Source organism: Nannobrachium achirus (genome assembly GCF_963921795.1).
Source record: "Nannobrachium achirus genome assembly, chromosome: 1".
Classification (NCBI taxonomy): Eukaryota; Metazoa; Chordata; class Actinopteri; order Myctophiformes; family Myctophidae; genus Nannobrachium; species Nannobrachium achirus.
Window position 1 is genome coordinate 11,151,351 of NC_137810.1, and position 26,170 is coordinate 11,177,520.

The window sequence follows — 26,170 nt, forward strand, 5'->3', positions numbered from 1 at the left end:
GGCTCGTGTCTCTTATTTTGGTTATGGATTTTATCCATAATCCATATTTATTTAACATTAATAATTTACATTTCAAATGGTCCTAATCGAGCCGGGATACTGTTTGCAACATTGGCCGACTGAGGGACGGATAAGTGTTCAGGGCTGTTAGCCATTTAAGGTTCACTTTCTCTCCCCCGGTGGAACAATGTTGCAACACGTATCTGGAACCAGCCAGGAAATCCTACATTTCTGTATTTTCAGACAAAGGATTTTATTTAGACAACAGTGTTATCTGAGTTTTGGATTAATGTGGAACCGCGTAGACATCCAGGAGCAGCACCGGACCGTGACGAAAGGCTGGATTTTCCACCGATGCACCACCGCCCGGCTGCACCTCCTGGATCTCTGCGCATCGGCAAATTCCTAAGTGATTAAGATAAGTACATATTTACTAAATCCCTGTAACGCGTCGTGTCTTTGAATTTTGAATTAACGATGTTAATGTAATGATAATTGATATGATTTGTGAATTATGTTCTCCCTCCGTCGGAGGAATGTTTTGGTTTGACACGCGTCGTAAATTAAACCCTTATCTATAGATACAGTTGGTCGTAAAACTCTTTTGTTTCATCTTACAAAGTTTCGGGTGGTACGTAACACCTTATCTATTTTTATCTAATTCTCTGGTTCGTGCTCTCGCTCTCTCATTGTGATGAGGAGTGCAGAGACAATACTGATTTTCAGACTTTAACTTTTTACGGTACAGTTGTTTTTGTCGTCAGTTTGTTTGGACCCTATGAATGGTCATTATATGTTGGGCTTATAACCTAGGGCGTGTGCTTTCTAGTCAGCCTGATTAAAACCGTGCTCATAGTCAGTTTGTGGTTATAGCTTGTTATGACTGGACCATATGAAATGGTCAGTATTTGTCAGTTATCTGTTTATGTACCGATAATACTGTGTTTATTTAGGTCTCTCACTTTCATGGCTTGGCCCAGCCATTGGAAATTGAGAAACAAATATTTTATCTTTGACTATGTTACTGACCAGTTCTGTTTTCTGTAATATTAAGTACTTTTAAGACGTTTTAAAATGTCTCTGAGAAATTAAAGTTAAGATTTAAGACTAAGAATAACTAACTCAAATTATTGATGCCTAAATTCATTTAAACTGTTGTAACTTTAAGATTTTAGAGCCCTCCATAGGATTATGGTCGTTTACAGTATTGATAATTCCTGTTTACTCTTATCTGTCCCTCACTCCCTTGCTGCAGTCGCGATGCAGGCAGGGGAGTCAGGAACTAGCCTAAATTAATATAATATGTTGTAACGTTAAGTTTTAAAATCCTCCAGAGGATTCTGGCTGTGTATTATACTATAATTTCATTTATGTGATGAATGGATTCTGTGAGAATGAATTTACCGTACTGTATGTGTGTGCGAGCAGAAGATTTGCGTGTGGGTGCTGCTTCAGTAAACCCCCCCTCTCTGACTCCCATCTCTGTGAGCATGAGTGCGTGCGTGCGTGCACTTGTGTGTGTGTTCCAATACTGTATGTGTGAGTGCGGGCATGCGCCTGTGCGTAAATGTCGCTTTAACCCCTTATCTGTTCCACTCCCTCTCCATCACTCTTGTGTGAGTGCGTGCGTGAGCGTGCGTGTGACTGTGATTCATGCCTGTCGAGGTGTGTGCGTATGTGTGCCTGTGTGCCTGTTAGACATCTGCCGCCTTCAAGGTCAGATGGTCTGTGTGTGAGAGAATTGTTATGGGAACATGTCTCTGTTTAGACTTTCCTTTCTCCTATTTTTCGTAAACGTTCTGATTGTTTACTGTCTATGGTATTTTGTTTAATTGTTCTGTTCTCTTACTGTTAAAAACTCCATTACCCATAAGTCTCTTGGTTGGGAACGTCATGTCCCAGGTTACCATAACAACCAAATTAGTTGGGAAAGACACAAGGTCGCTTCTCGCCCCTGAGGCGTATTACTTATCACTGACTCCCCTGTGCCCAAGCTGCTACTGTACTGTACTGTAGTGTATGATTTAAAGCTCATTTCATTGATTTCAATAATTTAAATTATTTTATTATAACTGTTATGTCACAACTATAAGTTGTAACAAAAGGGGAGTGTTTAAGGATTCATTTTGATTTTAATTTCATTTTGATTTGATTTTAATTTATTTAATTTGGTTTTTCATCGATTTAAGATTTATTTGAAACTTAATTTGAAATATTTCTGTTTCATGGGCTGACGCTGACGGAGAGAGGAGGAAGGCAGTGTGGGGAAGGAGGAGAATCGGGTCAACTGAGAACCACCTGACTGAGATGGGGTGCAGACGAACCACGACCTGAGGCCCGGCCAGACCAGTGCACGAGCCAATCAACCGCAGCGGCACGATGTAAAAATCGTGCCTTGTCGGTGAGAATTCTGTTGCACTGTTGTTGATGCCATGTGTAGTACAAACACTATCATGATGAACTAAATTGTTGTTGAAACAGTAAACTGGCCAAGTCTTCGTCCCCCCTAGGAATCACCTGAGAAGAAAGAAGCGACCCAGAAGAACCGGCCCCACATCAACTGCATCCTGCGTCCTCCTCCCTCACGTCTCTACAATGCCCCACCACGTCGTCATCATCATCATCATCATCATCATCATCATCATCATCATCATCGCCATCACCGTCATCATCGACTTTTTTCATTTTTCATTCTTTAATTCTTTATTCAATTTTAATTCTGTCTTCATTCATCTGTAAAAAACGATGAATGATGTGTCACATTTCTTTAAACTTTAAGGATTTATTCCAGTTCCCTTTTAAAAAAAATATATTACAGTCCTTTTCGAAATTTGAATTTATAAATATTATTAAAGTCTTCATAATATTATTATTATTATTACCCTGATAAAATGTTTAATATGGAGGTCATATGAACCTCATACAAAAATTAAAAGGATAGATTGTTAGGATAAATTATGATACATAATTATGTTTGTGTTTGAGTCTCATATGACCATATAAGATATATATATGAACTGAACGTACAGTATGAGACCACATTTTGGTCGGATACTGTAGGGTCAGGCAAACTGATTAAAGGTCATAATAACTTTGAATGCCCTGAATAGAATCATGTTTTGGTTTATACTGTATGTCACCAGACTCACTGTCTTCCTCTGTCTGATATAAGTCACGAGTGGTGGAAAATTACCAACACTACGTGTCACTTTCTTCCTGTTACTTCCTTGTTATGATATAGGAACGAATCAATGAGTTCCTACTACTTCCTTGTTATGATATGGGAACAAATGAATAAGTTCCACGACTTCTTACTGTCATAACTGTACTCTTTATATACATGTTAAACTTCCATTTTGGGAGAGAGAGAATTCTCGACCTGACCGCTATGGTTGGGGAGAGAGATTAGAACGCTACCACCAGGATGGCAGCCCACTGCTCTGTCTACCTTGTCTGTCTCTCTTCAATACAGCAATATAAGAAATATAGTCCTTTGGCTCGTGTCTCTTATTTTGGTTATGGATTTTATCCATAATCCATATTTATTTAACATTAATAATTTACATTTCAGTCAGTCACCTTTAAAACAAAACAATAAAACACCTGCAGACCAGTCGAGTGCTCCAGTATGTTTTATTTGGGTAGTCTCTTTTGAAGTACCCAGGTAGCACACATAGACATCAAAGGGGGATTGAGCCCCTGCCCTTTTATCTGCCATGCCGTTACGCCACATCTCCAGCATTCACTTGATTATGATTAGTTCAGTGTGTATCAAGTACAGAAAATAGCCGACCTCCAAGCTCACAACGCGTCGCAGCACAACGCGTTGTGAGCTTGGAGGTCTGGTATATTTCCACCAAAAGACCCTTTTAGACATTTTAGCCCTTGCCTCTCTAACATTCTCTGCACGTCCCTGCCAGGTATTATTATTTTCTACTAGTAACTAAAGCTGTTAAACTATTGTAGTGGAGTAAAAGTACAATATTTGCCTCTGAGATGTAGTAGAATAGAACTAGAATTATATATAGTATTGAAAATGGTAATACTCCTGCAAAATAAAAGTACCTCAAAACAGTACAGTACGCGATAATCCTTAGGAAACAGGGGTGAATAAATTACGAATCCGTGGCTTGGCTGAACGGAGGTCGGGAGCGCTCTGCTGTGTTCACTTGGACCACCATGCGGATGTGCCGAAAGTCGGGGGGATGAAGACTGAAGAGTTACAATTCTATCAATAACAGCACATAACTCAGTAGCGGCGCTGAGCCGGCGCGCCTCCGTTGTCATCACAGAAAACAAGCGCTCCTTCCCTACGGATTCCAATATAGCTTACAGCACAGATACTTGAATAATATCCTTTCCACCGCTGCCGAGTAGCAGGGCTCTACGGATGGCAATGTCAACTGTTGCCATTGTGCAGCTCCGTTTAGCTTTAGCCAGTGAAAGACATTTAACCTTTGAACCGTTTTAATAACCGTTTGTAATTAACAAAATACCTCGACCTGAGGATAAGCGGCCTGCTAGTGGGGCTTTTACAATATTTTAGTCAGATTCACACAAGCAGACCTTTGGTAACTTTTAAATGTTTAAAAGCATTTATACAAAATGTATACCACTCAGTCAAAAACACATTGGCCTAATCTGCATGTTGAGAGACCACACACTGGGCATGAACTGACCTGTATGCATAAATATTATGCGTGGCACTCGCAATTTTCTTGTTTTCGTACAGCTTGTCCAGGACAACTTTAACCTGCAATAAGAAAAAAAAATATATATATAGAACAATTAATAATATTCAGGGATTGTAGGTTACAGTGGTAATATAATTGTTTTATTTCACAAGTGCATTTTATTAAGTCTTTCCAGAACGACACAGCTGTGGAAGGGATTTTATATGGAGATTGAGCGTACTTTCATGCAATGCACTTTGAGCAGAACTCAGTCAGTGCTATGAACTCATGTTTGGTCTCTTTATGAGGTGCAGGTCTTCACTCTGTATAGCCAGTAGAAAGCCTAGAAACGTCGCTCACGGGATCTGCGTTTATCGCACATGTTGGAAACTTTACGTTTCCCTATTTATTTTTTTACATCAGTTTATTAAAGTTTTTCATTTTTATGCATATCGTCCATAGCAGATACAGAGAACAGATCAGGGTTGACAGAAACAATTGGACCAGCCTGCCCCCCTAACTACAGCTTCATGCTCTCAGGTCGTGAGTGTAAGAGAGGGGGGGGTCTTGCTATTATTTTTAAGGATATTTTTAAATTTAAGCCTATTTCTCTTGGAAATTTTCTATCTTTTGAATATTATGCCACCTCACTAGAAAATGAATCATCTATGATTATCATTACTATCTATCGTCCTCCTAAATGCAGCAAAGCCTTATTTCTAACAGAGATGTCAGAACTCCTATCAATTTGCTCTACTAACTATGACAAGACCCTAATCTCAGGTGATGCAAATCTGCACGTAGATAACCACCTAGATGTTCCGGCCATGGACTTTATTGAGCTTTTAAAATCTTTTGATTTTATTCAACACGTTACTGGGCCAACGCACAAACTTGGCCACACTCTTGATCTGGTGATCACTAAAGGTTTGAATACTGTGATTAACCAATCTATCGAGAAACCCCAGCTATCAGACCACTTCGTACTGACTTTCTGTACAACACTTTCAGGTATTCAGAAAAATACTGCCACGCTCACCATCCAAAAACGCTTTTTTAGCTCAACCGCAGCCTCTGATTTCCCCCTCCTGCTACCTTGCTCTTCCCCGCCTCTTGTTAGTCCGTCTGTAAATGACCTGGTTGAGCACTTCAACCATAAAGTAAAGTGTGCCCTAGACATAGTGGCCCCTATAAAAATTAAAAAGCAAAAAGGCTCCCGAAAAACACCTTGGCTGAACGAGCATATCTGGTCTCTCAAGAGGAAATGCCGTCAAGCAGAGCGAGTCTGGAGAAAAACCAAACTCCCTGTCCATAAACAGATTCTAAAAACTTCCACTATCACCTACAATGAAGCCCGAAGCCGTGCAAGGCAAGCATATTTTTCTGGAATTATAAATGAGAACAGGAAAAATCCGAGAGTTTTATTTTCTACTATAGATCACCTTCTAAACCCTCCTCAGTCCTATAAACAGTCTCTCCCTCCCTCGTTAGATAAATGCAATGAGTTTGCATCATTTTTTGACAATAAAATTACAGACATTCGAGCTTCTATCATGCGTGATGCTACTCCAGCCAGCACCGTACCTGGAAATCCAACAAACACTGCTAGGGGAAACTTAAACTCTTTCTGCACAATCAACCAAGAACAACTCAGAAAAACCATAACACAAATGACATCATCATCTTGCTCACTGGATATAATTCCCACCAACTTCCTCAAAGATGTCTTGGACAGTGTCATCGGAGACATCCTACTTATTGTAAACGGCTCTATACAAACGGGTGTCTTTCCACACTCACTCAAAACAGCGGTAGTTAGGCCTCTAATTAAAAAACATAACCTTGACCCCTCCGTTCTTGCCAACTATAGACCAATTTCTAATCTTCCCTTCCTTGCAAAAATCCTAGAAAAAGTGGTCGTCAAACAACTAGATGTCTTTCTACAATCAAATCACCTTCACAATAAATTTCAATCAGGTTTCCGAAAAGGCCATAGTACAGAGACAGCTCTGGTAAAAGTGGTAAATGATCTCAGGATGTCCTCTGCAAAGAAAAATGTGTCCGTTCTTTTCCTTCTGGATCAAACGGCCGCCTTTGATACTCTGGATCACTCTATTCTACTACATCGTCTCGAGCACTGGGTAGGTCTGTCAGGCACAGCCTTGTCTTGGTTTTACTCTTACCTGACTGACAGAAGCTACTTTGTTAATCTAGCAAATTTCAACTCGAACAAACGTAAAACAGGGAAAAATAAAAACAATCATGACAAGTAAACCATACATAATATAAGCAACAATAACAAGACAGACAAACAACAAGCCAAAAAATAATAATGATAAATAAATAAACGGCTGATGGCGGCACGCGTCCCCAGAGATAGGCGAACAGCATGAAGAGCAATCACACCCTGTAGCTAAACAGCATATAGTAGCAGGTGACCCTAGGGGGCGACTAAGCACTGTCTGCTCCTTTCAAGTACTCTAATAGGCGCAGGATAGGCAACCAGATCTTTTGGAACTGGGGCTCCCTATCTATGAGAACAAATCTTATTCTCTCCAGGTACACTAGTTCCCCAACACAGCCAGGCCAGTAAGATGCCAATTACAGGCACCTTTTGGCTTGTCATGTCGGCCTGACACTGACATGCCCTCAAAGCAATCAGAATTGAAGGAAAAGGGGCAGTTGCTTTTTCAAAGGGGATTCTGGAACACAACAACAGGTAAATCAAAATGAATATATTCATTTCATGTTATTGCCCAAATGTTTGTTTTGTAACTTAACTTCTATCTTGTAACTTGAGCCAAAAATTACCCAATGATACTTGACGAGTTACAGAAATATGAAAGTAACTCAGTTACCAGCCAGTTACAGCAAAATGTAACTTAGTTAAGTGACTCATAATTACACATGTAACTTTAACTTCCCCAACACTAAAGGTTTAAGTGTATAGAGGGTATCTGCACATTTCTAGTGACAATTTAAGGAAGGTCCCCGACTAAAACATGATTATTTTGGGGGTCGCGGCCTGAAAAGGTTGAGAACCACTGATCTAGTGAACCTCTTTGCAAAATTAATGCTTATAATTGCTGTTTCATAACAAATTCATGGCATCTTACATTTCCATTAACAGTTTGGAGTGAAAAGTCAGCCCCGAACGGCATTCGCAAACATAATATTATTGGGGTATGTAATGTTTTGAGTGCTAGGGACTAGAAGCCAATTCAGGGTGCCAAAATGGACAGAATGCACTCACAGTTAGTCCTCCTAAAAAGTAACAAGAGCTTGTGGCTAAATAATTACTACGAGGGAATTCTACGGCGCGACTCAGCCTACACGTTCGCAGCAGTAGCATCGAAACGTCAGTCATTATCTTTTGTACTAGAAGAACCTGAATAAAAGGCTTGAATTGCCCAAGCTGCTCCATCGTCACTCTCCTCTGTCAATAATTACTACTTTTGATTCACTGGAAGGAAGGAACACAGGGTCTTTTTTCAATTGCTGTTTTTCAAAAGTTTCAGATTTCCTCCCACCGAGGAAGTGACAGTTTGCTATGTGCAGTCATGAAGTAAAAGGATGACTCAAGCACAGCTCAAGACCCATTTCTTTACTCTTGCTTTTAGCTGAATTTTTAAATCCCTTTGATGCTATTGACGTCCACACTGTTCTGAAATTGTTCTTCAATGTTTTATGTTTTTATTTTTCTGCTTTATTGTATTCATTTTTTTTCTGTTAAGCACTTGTGCTTCATTTTGTGCTCTGTAAAGCGCTTTGAGCTGCATTTCATGTCATGAAAGGTGCTATACAAATAACGTTTATTATTATTATTATTATTATTATAAGGACAGGGGCGTTACAAGGGGGAAAAAAGTGGGACCTAGTTACTAGGGCCCAAGGTGGTATTTTATACTAGCTATTGACATTGTCATTCAATGTTATATGAGATACTTAAATGGTTTCCTGTGGAAATAAGCTTAGTCTTTTCATGGATCTCCTTTTAGTAGACCTTGTACCAGTGAACTGTACCGTCATGAAACTGTACCTTTTCCTATGCAAACTTCTAATAAAGTCTTCAATCAATCAATCAATCAATCAATTGAAAAATAGCAGATATAGAAGCTCACAGCGCGGCTGCCAGCTTGTAGATCTGCTATTTTTGAAAAGTCGTGAAAATGTGTGCAAATCTTTGAATATAGACTGCTCAAAAAAATAAAGGGAACGCATAATCATTGCAATGTAACTCCAAGTCAATCACACTTTTGGGATATCAACCTGGCCAGTTAGGAAGCAACACTGATTATGAATCAGTTTCATCTGCTGTTGTGCAAATGGAAAAGACAACAGGTGAAATGAGGCAATTTGCAAGACAACCCCTAAAAAAGGAATGGTTTTGCAGGTGGTGGCCACAGACCATTTGCCTGTCCTCATCCTTTCTGGCAGATTTTTGGTTAATTTTGGATTTTGCCAGTGCCCTGACCACTTGAGGTAGCATGAGGCGGTATCTGCAACCCACAGAAGTTGCTCAGGTAGTGCTGCTCATCCAGGATGGCACATCAATGTGCACTGTGGCAAGAAGGTTTGCTGTGTCTCCCAGCACAGTGTCCAGAGCATGGAGACGATACCAGGAGACAGGCCAGTACACCAGGAGACGTGGAGGGGGCCGTAGGAGGACAACAACCCAGCCGCAGGACCGCTATCTGGTCCTTTGTGCAAGGAGGAACAGGAGGAGCACTGCCAGAGCCCTAAAAAACGACCTTCAGCAGGCCACTAATGTGAATGTTTCTGCTCAAACTGTGAGAAACAGACTCCATGATGGTGGTATGAGGGCCCGACGTCCACAAGTGGGGCCTGTGCTCACAGCCCAACACCGTGCAGCCCGATTGACATTTGCCAGAGTAGAGAACACATGGACTGGCAGGTCTATGTTGGGTTTTTTGGGTGTTCCCTTTACTTTTTTGAGCAGTGGTGTATGTACTTTTTAAGCGAACATTTGTAACTCAAATTTTGCTTCTGGGGGGGGTCCCTGGAACTAAATATTTTGAGATGGGGGTCCGTGGCCAAATACGTATAATTTTGGGGGTCCTTCACATGAAAAAGTTTGAGCACCACTGACATAGAAACATAGGATTTTCAAAAAAAACCTTAGAAGGATTTGAAATATTCAAATACTTTTTCACGATCTTTCAAAAATAGCAGATCTACAAGCTCGCAGCTTGTATATCTGCTATTTTTGAGCGGTGGTCACACCGTCTCCTATACGTGGCCGTGTGTGTATGCGTCCGGCCGTCCGGCCGGCCGTGTATGTAGCCTCAAGCCTGCAGTACCTTTTCTGACCTTACATGTTAAGGGAGGGGCGCTGTTGTTCTCACACACACACACACACACACACACACACACACACACACACACACACACACACACACACACACACACACACACACACACACACACACACACACACACACACACACACACACACACACACACACGGGAGAAGGGTGGGTCAGCATGTGTGGTCAAGTATTATTATTATTATTAACAAACTGAATGTTTTAGGGTCAAATAAATTAGAGTGTGTGAAGAAACTACAGCATTGTAAAGCACACTAACCCCGCTGCACCCACCCAGTAGTGCTGTTGCACAGCCTCCACAACCACCGCTCAGTTCACACGGGTGTGATTTTTCAATAGTTAAAGCACTAAAGCCAGCAGTGAATCCTTGTACCCAGAGCTCAGAATTTGGTGCGACACCCCTGCGCATCTCTCATATACATTAAAGCAACACGGAGGTCTGAGAACATTTGGAGGTGAAGTTAGAGACTGAGAAAACAGCCAGCACACAATAAACGTCCTTCACATAGTTGTATTTACCTCTCCACGGACAGAGCAACAGGCTCACCCCAAGGCTGTGTTCTTTCCCCACTCCTGTAAATGCTATAAATGACTGTAGAAGTCAACATGCCGACAGACATATTCAGACATTTGCTGATGATTCTGTCATTGTTAGTCTTTTGAGTGATATTGAGGTCAACCATGGCCCAGTTGTAGATTACTTTGTCTCCTGGTGTGAAGAGGCATTTCTACAACTTAATACCACAAAGACTAAAGATATGTGCATCGATTTTAGGCAATCTCCACTAGCTCCTGAGAGTAGTGTCATAAATGGCCAGATAGTGGAATTGGTAACCACTTATAAATATCTTGGTACCATTATCGACAATCGTCTGAAATTTTACTCAAATTTGCTGTATCATGAATTGCCCAATTAATAAACTTGACTTGACTTGAGCAACAGATGCGTTTGAACCTAACAGGTCTTCCTCAGCCTTGACAACGGTTGTGTTCTGTCTGTTTTCTTCAGTTTCTTGACATTGTTGAGCCGTGCACCTTGAGACTTTTGTTTAACCTTGAGTGTTGCGGGCATTCTGCACTGCAGTGCTTTCTCTGAGAGAAGAGCCTGAGGCCATGCGTTTTCTAATTGATAAACCCGGATTTCCTGCTGAGCTTTTTCCATTTCTGAGATTAGGTTTGTTTATGGTGGCTGTTGGTCTCATTTGACCTGCATGTTATTAAAGGTTGATAAACAGCAGTGGTTCTCAAACCTTTTCATGTCAAGGACCACTAAATTCACATGTATTTGGCCGTGGACCCCCAATCTGACAACATTTTGTGTCCGGGAACCCAATACATTTTTCATTTTTTAAAAGATTCCAGGAAAATCTACAATTAAAAAGCATACAAGCAAACAAATCTTTGAATATATATATTTTTTTAAATAGATCATTTTTAACTCAAATCTTTTCTTCTGGGGGTCCCTAGAACAAAATATTTTAAGATGGGGGTCTGCGGCCAAATACATTTAATTTTGGGGTTCCTTGACATGAAAAGGTTTTGAGCACCACTGGTACAGTACAGTACTGTACTGTACTGTACTGTACATAACAACATGGTTTTTCATTAAAAATAAAACATTTAGAAGACATTTGTAGAATTGGCCTCAGGTCTTAATGGATTAACTCATTTTGTTAGGGACCCCATTGGGTCTCCGGACCCCGCTTTGAGAACCACTGGATAACAACTAGCCGCTGTGCAAGTAGCACTACGTACTCTACTGAAGTTGCAGTTGACACCGGCTGTCCTTGACTGTCCTTGTCACGCACAAAGTCTGACTCATCTTCACATACTGTAAACATGTCCCTTTTTAACAGAGATCACACACAAACAAAACCTGACCAGCTGCACTGCCTCATTTACGCAAGCAGATAAAAGCACACAGAAGGGAAGGACAATAAAACGTAATTATAATACAATAATTAGCATGAAAGAATAATACAAGTGAAATGCAATGAACAACTTCTATCTAATGTACAAGCTCACAACGTTTTAGCTTTCAGATCCGCTGTTTTAGCTATTAAAAAGGTAATACATTGATAATAATAATAATACAGCCTACACGGCTAGTCTGGTGCATCACAGGAGCAGGGACAGATGTATGCAGTAGAGAGAGATACTGGAGCAGATCAGACGGTTCTAACCTTTTATTCAGATGCTAGTGCATCTTCATCAGAGTCATTGTCATGACTCTGATGAAGATGCACTAGCATCGAAACGTTAGTCAATCCTGTTATACTGGCACCTGAATAAAAGGTTAGAACCGTCTGAGCTGCTCCAGTGGCCTCTCTCTCTACTGGAATAATAATAATAATATGTATCTATATACAGTATATATATATATATATATATATATACAGTAGCCTACACAACATGAGTATAAAGTATAGAGCTGGTACAATAAGCGCTATACCACCGTGATTTTGTATTTATTATTATTATATTTTTTTGAGCGGTGGTCACACCGCTCAAAAAAAGCGCGACTGTGTGTAGGTTACGATGTGTGTGTGTGTATCTGTATGGAGCCTGAGCATCAGCTGCAATACCGCTGGTGACCAAGTGGCGCTGTTGCGTCACACACAGGCACACACACACACGCACAAGCAACTCTGAAATTAACTGCTACACACAAATAGCCACACACACACACACACACACACACACACACACACACACACACACACACACACACACACACACACACACACACACACACACACACACACACACACACACACACACACACACACACACACACACACACACACACACGCATAAATAGACCACCGCTCACTTCAAACTTTGAAGTGGGTTAGATTTTTTTACTTTTTGGGGGAGATACCATGATACCGCCATACCGCCTGTAAACAGCGATAGCTACAAATCTATACCACCCCAGCTCTAATACAGTATTATTTATACTATTATACTATACTATTATTATTGATTCTCCATCTCAGAGACTCTAGCTGTCTGAATGAATGCCTCCTCTGGCTGAATGGCAGTGTCCTGGATGTGGTTCACGAGAACTACACAGAGCAGAGCTGTAGAATATGGTCGCTGTCGGGTGGAAACCTCGTCTCTCCCAAACTGTTACTTTTCACCATTCAAATTAAACAACTATCGATCTTAAAGCTCGAAACGCGGCGCAAACTTTTGATACTTTTGTGCGACACTGTATTATGATCACGTATAAAAATATGGAGATAAGAGGTTTCTGCCCGATAACAACGATACGCAAGCACCCAATTAGCATAACGTTTTTCAATAGCTGCCATCTGCACCGTTAATAGAGTGACACTGACACCTGATTATGGATCCCACTGGGAAAGATGGATGGAAACGGCATAGAGCGCTCGTTTTCACAGTTATTGTCCACGACATTGCAAGCGGCGCGAAGGCCAGCGGACCTTGGTCCTGCTCTTCGCGCCCGAGCGCCGCAGGCGCGAGTGCCCGCAAAGAGCGGGCCAGGGCCGCGCGGCCGGCGGAGCGCCGCGCGAGTTACGAAGCCGTGGTGAATGCAATCGTTATATTTATGCGCACGATAAACGCCACAATAACGCCACGATAATTGGGTAACAATGTAACAATGTCAGGGTGAAATTAAGAAACCGTTCCGCTTAACAAGCAATCCATTTTTAGAGTCACTCAACTCACTTAATCTTGTGCAAAAAACGAGGAGGCCGAGGCACTCTTGTGGGAAAAACAAGTTCAAATGTATTTAATTGTTTGGCTAATGCCTGAGGGCAAGAATGAAAACAGCACGGTGCTGCGGCAAAACTGCCTTCATCAGGTGTCTAGAAGAGTCTTGGTCTCATCTTTTTCCTTTTCTCTTAACCCAGAGGTCTTCAACAGGGGGTCCGAGACCCCTAGGGGGTCCTCAGCGTTACTACAGGGGGTCCTCCAAATCTTTGAGTGATAGAAAGTTCTTTTTTTCCCAATTCTTTTAGTATATTAACCACTTGAACCCTAGTGTTCATATTCTGAGAACTTTAGCCACAAATAGCCAATCTACAAGCTCACTCTTGAGAGCTTGTAGATCGGCTATTTTTGGCAGAGAGCTTTGGTGTAGAGGGGAAAAGGAGCAGACCAAGTACAGAGTTAAAGTTCAAGTTTATTACAGGTAAGTATAATGGTGCAAGTGGTTAAATATCTGAAAACACAAATTGACATGAATCCAAAATACACTGACGATTGTGCTGTCAAACAATGAAACTATATGGAATCTATGAACAGGTTGTGGGGGTCCCCGCTTCATCTCTCTCTCAATTAAGGGGTCCTTGGCCTGAAAACGTTGAAGACCCCTGTCTTAATCCATAATCTTGTATTATGAACAAGAAAAATGTAATTTTTCACACTAACGCATTGCTCTCATGTCTCATGTCTAGTGAACCTCATTGCAAAATGTATGCTTATTGCTGTTTCATAACAAATTCATGGCATCTTAAACTTCCATTAACAGTGTGGAGTGAAAAGTCAGCCCGAACAGCATTCGCAAACAGAATGTTATAGTGGTTGCGACCGTCAGGTCACAAGTTACTATGAAAAGCTCCACCGGCTGTCTGTCTGTCTGTCTGTCCGTCCGTCTGTCTGTCCGTCACATGACGTCACACTTTTGCCCCTACTCTTGTCTATGCCACTGTTGGCCCTATCTATGCCAAACTTTGCACACACGCTCCGCCCCTGATTTCTCACATGGCCCTCTTCTAGTACCACCATCAGGCTGATTTTTGCAAAAACAAACCTTTGGACACTGCTACTACAGAGTTTGGCCTAAAATCACACAACGCGGTACACAGTATCTCTAAAGTCATGTCATCAACATGGATCTGTCCCATTTCCCATATTCCCTCATGATTGGCTACGATTGCCTTCTAAAGTTTGTGTATGCGACGTGACTCTTGCTTATCTCCCGATTAGGGAGTCTTCGGTGGCATTCACACAGGCACGTTTTACTGGAGTGAGGAGAAATATTGTATGTATCCTATATAGGCTATGCCTAATATAATATAGCCATAGGCCGATTTGTGGGTCTCTCACCCTCGCTCGCTCGCGCTCTTTCTCTCTCTCACGCTCTCTGTGCCAAATCATGTGCCAAATGGAGACGTGTTACGCGCAGAGATTCCGGAGAAATCCTGGTGATGCGAGGTTATGCGCAGAGCGAGGAGAGAGAGAGAGCAGAGAGGGAGGGCGAGAGGAGAGGCGGGGAGAGAGAGAGAGAGAGAGACGTTGAATATACATTCATATCTTGCTAAACTAAGTATAAGCTCTATATGATCTGTCTGGTTTATTGCTGGATTTTGCGAGACGAGTCCCGCCGGCCGCCGCAGGTTTTATTTTTTGATCGCCCGTTTCCGACCGAGATAAATAGGCTAATGCCTGCGCCGCAATTTTGCGGGGGTCCTGCGGTTATATTGTGAGTTGAAGGAGGCATTATTATGCAGCTTGGATACATATATACTGTAGGCCTACATGTTTTTCCCGTGGACAGACGTGTTCTTCTAAGCGAGTCCTTGTTTCGGATGACAAAGTGCAGTGTGAGCGCAAACGTGTCAATTAAATATGCAAGAATGTGGTAACTTCACCCCTCCCATTCGCACGACTAAACCGAATTATATTATGAGAATGTGGCCTTACTGGTATGTAATGTTTTGAGTGCTAGGGACTAGAAGCCAATTCAGGGTGCCAAAATGGACAGTACGCACTCACAGTCAGTCCTTGTGTACAAAAAGATTCTCCCCAAAGACAATGTACAAGCAACAGTTAACATAATTTGCAGCTATTAATATTTTACAGCACAATGTTCCACAGACCGATGATTATTAAGTAGAAAGCAACACATGGTCGATTCATTTTCCAATATCGGAACATCTTATTTTAACGCAAGCCGTTCTAATTTGGGGGGAAACAGGGCTCCAAAAACAGAGTAAAATGTGTTAAATGTGTACTAGAAAAGCATGCAAATTCTGATGAAATGTAAAATAAAAAACTTCACAAGTTACATTTCTCCAGGGGTAGAAATGTAACTTGATCAAGTTACTGCCATGGTGAGTTACTTGCAACTGTACAAGTTACGCTTTCAAAGTAAATTCCCCAACGCTTTGGAGGCATGGAGGTGCCAAAGCTTTGGCTGCTTTGAAGGCCAGCATCAGTGTTTTGTATTCTGTGCGGGCCGCAACCGGGAGACATGTGAGAATTTTGGCTGGTTGAAGACCAATCGTGCCGCCGCATTTTGGATCAGTTGGAGAGGCCTAAGTGCAGAGTGTTTTTTGGAGGATTGGCGATACTCTGGCTGCCTTAAAGGCAGATGGAACACAGCCTGAAGTTACAGATGTGTTGATGATAAGAGGTTGTGAAGGGGAGTAGATCAGGTGTGCAATTGTCTGTAAGATTGGGGAAGGGATTGGGTCAAGGGGACAGGTGGTAGGTCTAGTGTAGCCTGGGATCGCTTCCAATTTCGGGCTTTTGATCCGGTCGGGAGCGGATGATGTCCCACGTCATTTTGTATTCAAAACGGACTACAATTTGGCCGGAACTACCGACCGGAATCAGTTTTAACCTGGTTCTGCGCATGCGCTAACTGTGATAAAACTGATTCCGGTCGGTAGTTCCGGCCAAAGTGTAGTCCGTTTTGAATACAAAATGACGTAAGATATCATCCGGTCTAGACCGGATCAGACGACCTGTTTAGTAAACGAATACCAGGCTTTCTCTCAGGAAAGCCTGGTGAGGCGAGGTTAGGTCTAGTGGAGCTCACTAGTTTTAGGACCTCATCAGGGGAGAGGAGAGGACAGACTTGGTATGTTGGGGATACCATTTGGTGTGTTAGACGTCTCCTTAGCACGACTGTGTGTAGGTTACTATGAGTGCCTGTGTGTCTGTATGGAGCCTGAGCATCAGCTGCAATACCGCTGGTGACCAAGTGGCGCTGTTGCATCACACACACACAGGCACACACGCACGCACGCACGCACGCACGCACGCACGCACGCACGCACGCACGCACGCACGCACGCACGCACGCACGCACGCGCACGCACGCACGCACACACACACACACACACACACACACACACACACACACACACACACACACACACACACACACACACACACACACACACACACACACACACACACACACACACACACGCATACATGCACCACCGCTCACTTGCTCTAATACAGTATTATTTATATAAAAGAGTATAACATTACCTACAATGACATGCTAAAAATAAGGGGTGAAAGTGGTACTGATTTTCCATCTCAGAGACTCAAGCTGTCTGAATGAATGCCTCCTCTGGCTGAATGGCAGTGTCCTGGATGTGGTTCAGGAGAACTACACAAAGCAGAGCTGTAGAATATGGTCGCTGTCGGGTGGAAACCTCGTCTCTCCCAAACTGTTACTTTTCACCATTCAAATTAAACAACTATCTAAAAGCTCGAAACGCGGCGCAAACTTTTGATACTTTTGTGTGGCGCTGTAGTATGGTGGGGGACTGTCCATAAGTCCGAAGGTTCATTGGTACGAATTTAGTTAGGGTTACTGAGGTTAAGGTTAGGGCATAGTATTCTTAACAAATTCGGACTAATTGAACCTTCAGACTAATGAACCTTCGGACCAATGCCATAGCACCGTATGGTCACGTATAGGGCATTCATTTACGGGAGAAAAAAAAACCCAACTTAAAATATGGAGATAAGAGGTTTCTGCCCGTCAACAACGACACAAAAGCACCCAATTAGCATGCCAATTGCTGCCATCTGCACCGTTAATAGAGTGACACTGACAGTAGTGTAACAGCGTCAGGGTGAAATTAAGAAACCGTTCTGCTTAACAAGCAATCCATTTTGAGTCACTCAACTCACTTAATCTTGTGCAAAAAACGAGGAGACCGAGGCACTCTTGTGGAAAAAAAGTTCAAATGTATTTAATTGTTTGGCTAATGCATGAGGACAAGAATGAAAACAGCACCTACGCGTTTCATAACACATTCATGGCATCTTAAATTTCCATTAACAGTTTGGAGTGAAAAGTCAGCCCGAACAGCATTCGCAAACAGAAAGTTACTTTAAAAAGCTCCACCGGCTGTCTGTCTTTCTGTCCGTCCGTCTGTCTGTCTGTCCGTCACATCACGTCACACTTTTGCCCCCCCCTACTCTTATCTCTGCCACCGGTGGCCCTATCAATGCCAAACTTTGCACACACACTCCTAGAATGGCAAATCACAACCTCCGCCCCTGATTTCTCACATGGCCCTCTTCTAGCGCCACCATCAGGCAGATTTTAGCAAAACACATTTTTGGACACTGCTCCTACAGATTTTGGCAGATTTTGGCAAAGCGGTACACAGTGTCTCTAAAGTCATGTCATCAACATGGATCTGTCCCATTTCCCATATTCCCTCCTGATTGGCTACATTTGCCTTCTAAAGTTTGTGTATGCGACGTGACGGTCGCTTATCTCCCAATTAGGGCGTCTTACTGGTATGTAATGTTTTGAGTGCTAGGGAATAGAAGCCAATTCAGGGTGAAAGTATGCACTCACAGTTAGTCCTTGTGTACACAACAATTCTCCCCAAAGACAATGTAGCAGCGACAGTTAACATAATTTGCAGCTGTTAATATTTTACAGCACAATGTTCCACAGATTGATGATTATAAAGTAGAAAGCAACGACACATGGTCGATTCATTTTCAGTATTGGAACGTCTTATTTTAACACAAGCCGTTCGGGGGGGGGGGGGGGGGGGGGGGGGGACAGAGCTCCAAAAACAGAGTAAAATGTGTTAAATGTGTACTGGGAAAGCATGCAAATTCTGATGTATTGTAAAATATGCAATACAATAAATCAGTGGTTCTCAAAGTGGGGTCCTTGGGGGGTTCCAGGGGGTCCCCAGCAAAATTAATATAGCGTATATTCCAAAATAGCCTCTCCTCCCACGGCCAAATAGTTATACATATCAATCTGGGGCTCCTTGTGAAAACCACAGCAAGAGACTGCGTTCAGACAGGCCAATGCAAGTGTAGGGAGGCCGTGCTCACCTGTCTGGGGGTGACCACAGGTGTAGGGAGGCCATGCTCACCTGTCTGGGGGTGACCACAGGTGCCAGGTGGGGCTGGAAGGTACTACGTCTATCTGTGATCGTCTCTCCATGTTTGATCGGCGGTACCTCATCATCTGCGTGAAAACACAAAAACAAGCCTCAGGTGTGCATAGGGCTGTCACGATTATGACATTTTACATGACGATTAATTGTCACTCAAATCATTGCGATCATTTCTGTTTGGCTTTTAGGCTTTGAAGTTGCACATGGTAGATATGACACATAACCTAAACATACAAAGAAATTACTGACATATTTGACGACTTTATACTTAAAAAAAACATTGATAGTGGAAATAGCCGATCTGTTGTGAGCTTGTAGATCTGCTATTTCCACTATTTTTGACAAAAGAATATATATATGAAAGTTTTTCAACATGGAAACGATTATGACAATTATGAAAAATAATTGCGATTAGACGATTATGTAATAATTTGAAAGCCCTAGGTGTGCACTGTGCATTCAATTCTGCTTTTGACAGCAGCGATACAAGCTGCTGTAACTCAACTTTAACTAAGTTAACTGCAGATTTCTAACGATCCCACATGTCATGACGGGGCCATACCGCCAGTGTGTTCCATGAAGAGATGGGTGTGTTCTGTGTTCCGTTTCAACGTCCTGAAGTCAGGCGTGTCTTCGTCATCATCGTCACCTTCCTCCTCCGCAGTCATATTGACCATCTGGGATTCTACCACTGCGGGAAACATAGTCGAGGTCGAAGTTAATAACAATAAAACTTTATTTATATAGAACCTTTTTAAACAAAGTTACAAAGTGCTTAATTAACCCAAACAGTGAATCATAAATCATAAACCATGACAGCAACAAAAACAACATACTGTACAATAGCAGAAAAGGCAAAACCCAAAGCAACCAGACGATGTCTCCAACTTTCACTCCCTTTCACTATCCACTGCAAAATCCTCTTTCTACCATTCCAAGATCCAATCCTGTACCTCTCACCCAAGAAAGCTCTTTTCCACATTCTCCACCCTCCTTGGCTTAAACCCCCTCCCCCACCCCACCTTCATCTCTCTCAGCGGACGCTTTTGTCACTTACTTTGAAAAGAAGATTGATGACATCAGTTGTTCTTTCCCCCATCTTCCCTGTAAAACAGTGTCTAAAACACCAAATGGTACCCCCAACATACCATGTCTGTCCTCTTTTCTCTCTCCTGATGAGGTCCTAAAACTAGTGAGCTCCACTAGACCTACTGCCCCTGTCCCCTTGACCCAATACCTGACCTAACCCCAACCCCAATCAGACAATTGCACCTGATCTACTCCCATTTATAACACATCTGTAACTTCAGGTTGTATTCCATCTGCCTTTAAGGCAGCCAGAGTATCGCCACTCCTCCAAAAACCAATGTGCACTTAAGCCTCTCCAACTGATCCAAAATGTGGCAGCACGACTGGTCTTCAACCAGCCAAAATTGTCTCCACCCGTCACCGCTCCCTCCACTGGCTCCCGCTTTCTACCCGCACAGAATACAAAACACTGGAGCTGGCCTTCAAAGCAGCCAAAGCTTTGGCACCTCCATGCCTCCACAGCCTGATCGGCCCATAGAACCCCAACCGTTCGCTCAGATCAGCTAACACAGGCATGCTGACAGAACCCTCGCTAAAAACCCCAGGACAAAAATCCACTCGTCCAAGACAATTTGCCCTCCTGGCCCCCAACCTTTGACTTTCCAGGAAGAGAAAGACTGTATTTTCTATTAGCTTGGACTCCCCATCGAAGATGTCTTCGGTAGGCAGGTTTCTGAGCTGTCCATAGCTTACCAATGAGACACAGACTGAGTAGACAGAAATGGTACCATCTTATTAACCAGTAAGACTCCCTAAATCGGGAGATAAGCGACCGTCAGGTGTAACCTGACTCCGCCAGATGGTGGCATATTGAGTTCCTCAATACGCCAGAGTCAGGTTAGGTGAAGTGCTCTAATGCAGTGGTCAGAGTCAGGTTAGGTGAAGTGCTCTAATGCAGTGGTCAGAGTCAGGTTAGGTGAAGTGCTCTAATGCAGTGGTCAGAGTCAGGTAGTAGTAGTAGTAGTTTATTTTGGTCATTAAAATAAAGTAATACAATGCATTTATCTTTTCTTTCATTGAAAAGAAAATAAATAATAGTAGACAGACCAAAAAGGTGTAGGGCTGAAGCCTGAGCTTATTATGCCTACCCTTTAAACATTTAAGTAACTTCATTCTAGAAGGTTAGGTGAAGTGCTCTAATGCAGTGGTCAGAGTCAGGTTAGGTGAAGTGCTCTAATGCAGTGGTCAGAGTCAGGTTAGGTGAAGTGCTCTAATGCAGTGGTCAGAGTCAGGTTAGGTGAAGTGCTCTAATGCAGTGGTCAGAGTCAGGTTAGGTGAAGTGCTCTAATGCAGTGGTCAGAGTCAGGTTAGGTGAAGTGCTCTAACGCAGTGGCCAGAGTCAGGTTAGGTGAAGTGCTCTAATGCAGTGGTCAGAGTCAGGTTAGGTGAAGTGCTCTAATGCAGTGGCCAGAGTCAGGTTAGGTGAAGTGCTCTAATGCAGTGGTCAGAGTCAGGTTAGGTGAAGTGCTCTAATGCAGTGGTCAGAGTCAGGTTAGGTGAAGTGCTCTAACACAGTGGCCAGAGTCAGGTTAGGTGAAGTGCTCTAATGCAGTGGTCAGAGTCAGGTTAGGTGAAGTGCTCTAATGCAGTGGCCAGAGTCAGGTTAGGTGAAGTGCTCTAATGCAGTGGTCAGAGTCAGGTTAGGTGAAGTGCTCTAACACAGTGGTCAGAGTCAGGTTAGGTGAAGTGCTCTAACACAGTGGTCAGAGTCAGGTTAGGTGAAGTGCTCTAACACAGTGGTCAGAGTCAGGTTAGGTGAAGTGCTCTAACACAGTGGTCAGAGTCAGGTTAGGTGAAGTGCTCTAACACAGTGGTCAGAGTCAGGTTAGGTGAAGTGCTCTAACGCAGTGGTCAGAGTCAGGTTAGGTGAAGTGCTCTAACGCAGTGGTCAGAGTCAGGTTAGGTGAAGTGCTCTAACACAGTGGTCAGAGTCAGGTTAGGTGAAGTGCTCTAACACAGTGGTCAGAGTCAGGTTAGGTGAAGTGCTCTAACACAGTGGTCAGAGTCAGGTTAGGTGAAGTGCTCTAACACAGTGGTCAGAGTCAGGTTAGGTGAAGTGCTCTAACACAGTGGTCAGAGTCAGGTTAGGTGAAGTGCTCTAACGCAGTGGTCAGAGTCAGGTTAGGTGAAGTGCTCTAATGCAGTGGTCAGAGTCAGGTTAGGTGAAGTGCTCTAACGCAGTGGTCAGAGTCAGGTTAGGTGAAGTGCTCTAACGCAGTGGTCAGAGTCAGGTTAGGTGAAGTGCTCTAACGCAGTGGTCAGAGTCAGGTTAGGTGAAGTGCTCTAACACAGTGGTCAGAGTCAGGTTAGGTGAAGTGCTCTAACACAGTGGTCAGAGTCAGGTTAGGTGAAGTGCTCTAACACAGTGGTCAGAGTCAGGTTAGGTGAAGTGCTCTAACACAGTGGTCAGAGTCAGGTTAGGTGAAGTGCTCTAACACAGTGGTCAGAGTCAGGTTAGGTGAAGTGCTCTAATGCAGTGGTCAGAGTCAGGTTAGGTGAAGTGCTCTAACACAGTGGTCAGAGTCAGGTTAGGTGAAGTGCTCTAACACAGTGGTCAGAGTCAGGTTAGGTGAAGTGCTCTAACACAGTGGTCAGAGTCAGGTTAGGTGAAGTGCTCTAACACAGTGGTCAGAGTCAGGTTAGGTGAAGTGCTCTAACACAGTGGTCAGAGTCAGGTTAGGTGAAGTGCTCTAACACAGTGGTCAGAGTCAGGTTAGGTGAAGTGCTCTAACACAGTGGTCAGAGTCAGGTTAGGTGAAGTGCTCTAATGCAGTGGTCAGAGTCAGGTTAGGTGAAGTGCTCTAACACAGTGGTCAGAGTCAGGTTAGGTGAAGTGCTCTAACACAGTGGTCAGAGTCAGGTTAGGTGAAGTGCTCTAACGCAGTGGTCAGAGTCAGGTTAGGTGAAGTGCTCTAACACAGTGGTCAGAGTCAGGTTAGGTGAAGTGCTCTAATGCAGTGGTCAGAGTCAGGTTAGGTGAAGTGCTCTAATGCAGTGGTCAGAGTCAGGTTAGGTGAAGTGCTCTAATGCAGTGGTCAGAGTCAGGTTAGGTGAAGTGCTCTAACACAGTGGTCAGAGTCAGGTTAGGTGAAGTGCTCTAATGCAGTGGTCAGAGTCAGGTTAGGTGAAGTGCTCTAACACAGTGGTCAGAGTCAGGTTAGGTGAAGTGCTCTAACACAGTGGTCAGAGTCAGGTTAGGTGAAGTGCTCTAATGCAGTGGTCAGAGTCAGGTTAGGTGAAGTGCTCTAACACAGTGGTCAGAGTCAGGTTAGGTGAAGTGCTCTAACACAGTGGTCAGAGTCAGGTTAGGTGAAGTGCTCTAACGCAGTGGTCAGAGTCAGGTTAGGTGAAGTGCTCTAATGCAGTGGTCAGAGTCAGGTTAGGTGAAGTGCTCTAATGCAGTGGTCAGAGTCAGGTTAGGTGAAGTGCTCTAACACAGTGGTCAGAGTCAGGTTAGGTGAAGTGCTCTAACACAGTGGTCAGAGTCAGGTTAGGTGAAGTGCTCTAACACAGTGGTCAGAGTCAGGTTAGGTGAAGTGCTCTAACACAGTGGTCAGAGTCAGGTTAGGTGAAGTGCTCTAACACAGTGGTCAGAGTCAGGTTAGGTGAAGTGCTCTAACACAGTGGTCAGAGTCAGGTTAGGTGAAGTGCTCTAACACAGTGGTCAGAGTCAGGTTAGGTGAAGTGCTCTAACACAGTGGTCAGAGTCAGGTTAGGTGAAGTGCTCTAACGCAGTGGTCAGAGTCAGGTCAGACCTGAGGCGATTAGTGGGGAATATTCAGACTCAAGTTTCACATTAAGTAAGTAGCCCTATAGCTGATTTATTAAAGTGATCCCTGACTAATACGACAAATATGCCTTAATACATTATAATTGTCCTCTATAACTACAATGTGAAATTAAAAACACCTTAAATATTTTATTTCTTCTAGAAATAGCTAATCTTTCACTCAATAGGGGAAATGCCTGTCGCAAGTTGATGATGTCATAAATGTAATTTGTGATCTATCCCTATGGAATTTATGGAATGCATGTGCAAATAAAAACAAACATAGTACTTCCTATGGTTAATATGAGCATCAAATCAATATTTCAAATGTGTTTGTGGTTTATTTTGCACATGCATTCCATAAATTAGACCACACATAACATTTATGACATCATCAACTTGTGACAGGCATTTCCCCTATTGACTGAAAGATTAGCAATTTCTAGAAGAAATAAAATATTTGAGATGTTTTTAATTTTACATTGTAGTTATAGAGGACAATTATAATGTATTAAGGCATATTTGTCGTATTAGCCAGGGATCACTTTAAACTATTAGTTTTTAATATTCAAGCAGTAATATTCATGATTCTTTGTTTTTGTTTGCCTTTACTACTGTATTTACAGGTCTGCCAGGTCTGGATTAATCAACAGCCTGTCATTAATATGACTGAAAGATAGCATATTCACGATTCTTTGTCTTTTACTGTCTGGATCAATAACAGCCTGTCATTAATATGACTGAAAGATAGCATATTCATGATTCTTTGTCTTTTACTGTATTTACAGGTCTGGATCAATAACAGCCTGTCATTCATATGACTGAAAGATTTGTATTTTATTTTGTTTTATTTTATTTTATAATTTATTTTATTTGTTACAAAAGAAGAAAGATTATTTTATTTCAAGGAAATTATTTCAAGGAATTGTATGTTGCATTCTGTTACAATTGTTCAATTCAATTCAAAGGAGCTTTATTTGCATGAGAAGAAATACCTTTACATTGCCAAAGTTCACTAGCCCTCATACCCAGACAACAGAACTGTTGTGGATATTACAGGTAGTCTGGTCTCAGTGTTATTTATTTCCAAGGGGCAGTTACAAAACGATTCAACCAGATATGGGTGGGTGACGTGACGTAACGTTTTCGCTGTCCTCGGTGTCAAACATGTATAAATAAAAAATATATTTGTCAAAAACCTTCTGAATATTGTGCAGGACATTAAGCTTTATGTGAACTTACTCAAGATTAAAACATTTCATTCCTCATTTCTTCAGAATCTTCAACCAAACATGGCAAAACTCATATGGTGTGACTGTCCTGACCTTGTTTCTCAAAGTGGGAACTTGAATAAAACTAAGAAAAAGAATTGCTAAAAATCATTTGAAAATGAATTTAGGCAAAAAAAAATGTCTATTTTGAGCCTATATCTTTTCAAAGTCAAAGCATAATGTTTTCAGTCATTTCTGATCAAAAACATTTTGTCCCCCAACCCAAAATCATTTGGTGTGACACTAGTTTGGAAAAATTAAACAGGCCCAATTATTTGGACACCTATTGGCTAGAGAGGTCCTTCTTCTGTAAGGCTATTCAGCACTCCCAGCACAACTGCAAGACAGGTGTCTGAGGTGAGTTATGATTTTAACATTTTCATGAAATGCCATCTTGTTGAAACGTTGACAAACTCACCATTCTGGATGTCTTTTGGTGTGACACCTTTTCTTTAAAAAAAGCTTAAGTTATTTGAAGTTTTGGTCATATTTCCATGTAGATCTAGGCTGCTTTGTTATAGCTAGCATGCTGTTAGCATGCTAATGTGTACATAGTAGCCTCAAGGTAAACCTAAATGGAGAAAACAGTAATATGGTGTGACACTTAATCATATGGTGTGACATGTCTGCTTGTCACACCATATGACTTGACTGTCACACCATATGATTTATACTGTATTTAACTACAGATATAACAACAAATAACAAAGTTCCATGTTTCTTTTGTACATTTAAACATTTGTTTTAAACATTTTTACATAAAATGTAATTTAGCTTCATTCAGTGATACTTCAAATTCATCAGACAGAGCAGAAACCCCTTCACAGGAACCTTAACATATTGTTTCAATCTAAACAATATTTTCTCT

The 26,170-nt window shown here is 42.3% G+C and overlaps 1 protein-coding gene across 2 annotated transcripts in view; it reads right to left on the reverse strand.

Moving 5' to 3' along the window:
• The window catches only part of impact (impact RWD domain protein), a 69,228-nt gene that overhangs the window by 23,746 nt on the left and 19,312 nt on the right, over window positions 1–26,170 (reverse strand). For both annotated transcript variants that reach the window (XM_080723062.1, XM_080723063.1), the window contains 3 exons: window positions 19,736–19,864; window positions 19,150–19,244; window positions 4,680–4,753 (listed from right to left, as the gene is read on the reverse strand). In XM_080723062.1, coding sequence (XP_080579188.1) covers window positions 4,680–4,753; window positions 19,150–19,244; window positions 19,736–19,864 — 298 coding nt within the window. The remainder of the gene's footprint in view (window positions 1–4,679; window positions 4,754–19,149; window positions 19,245–19,735; window positions 19,865–26,170) is intronic.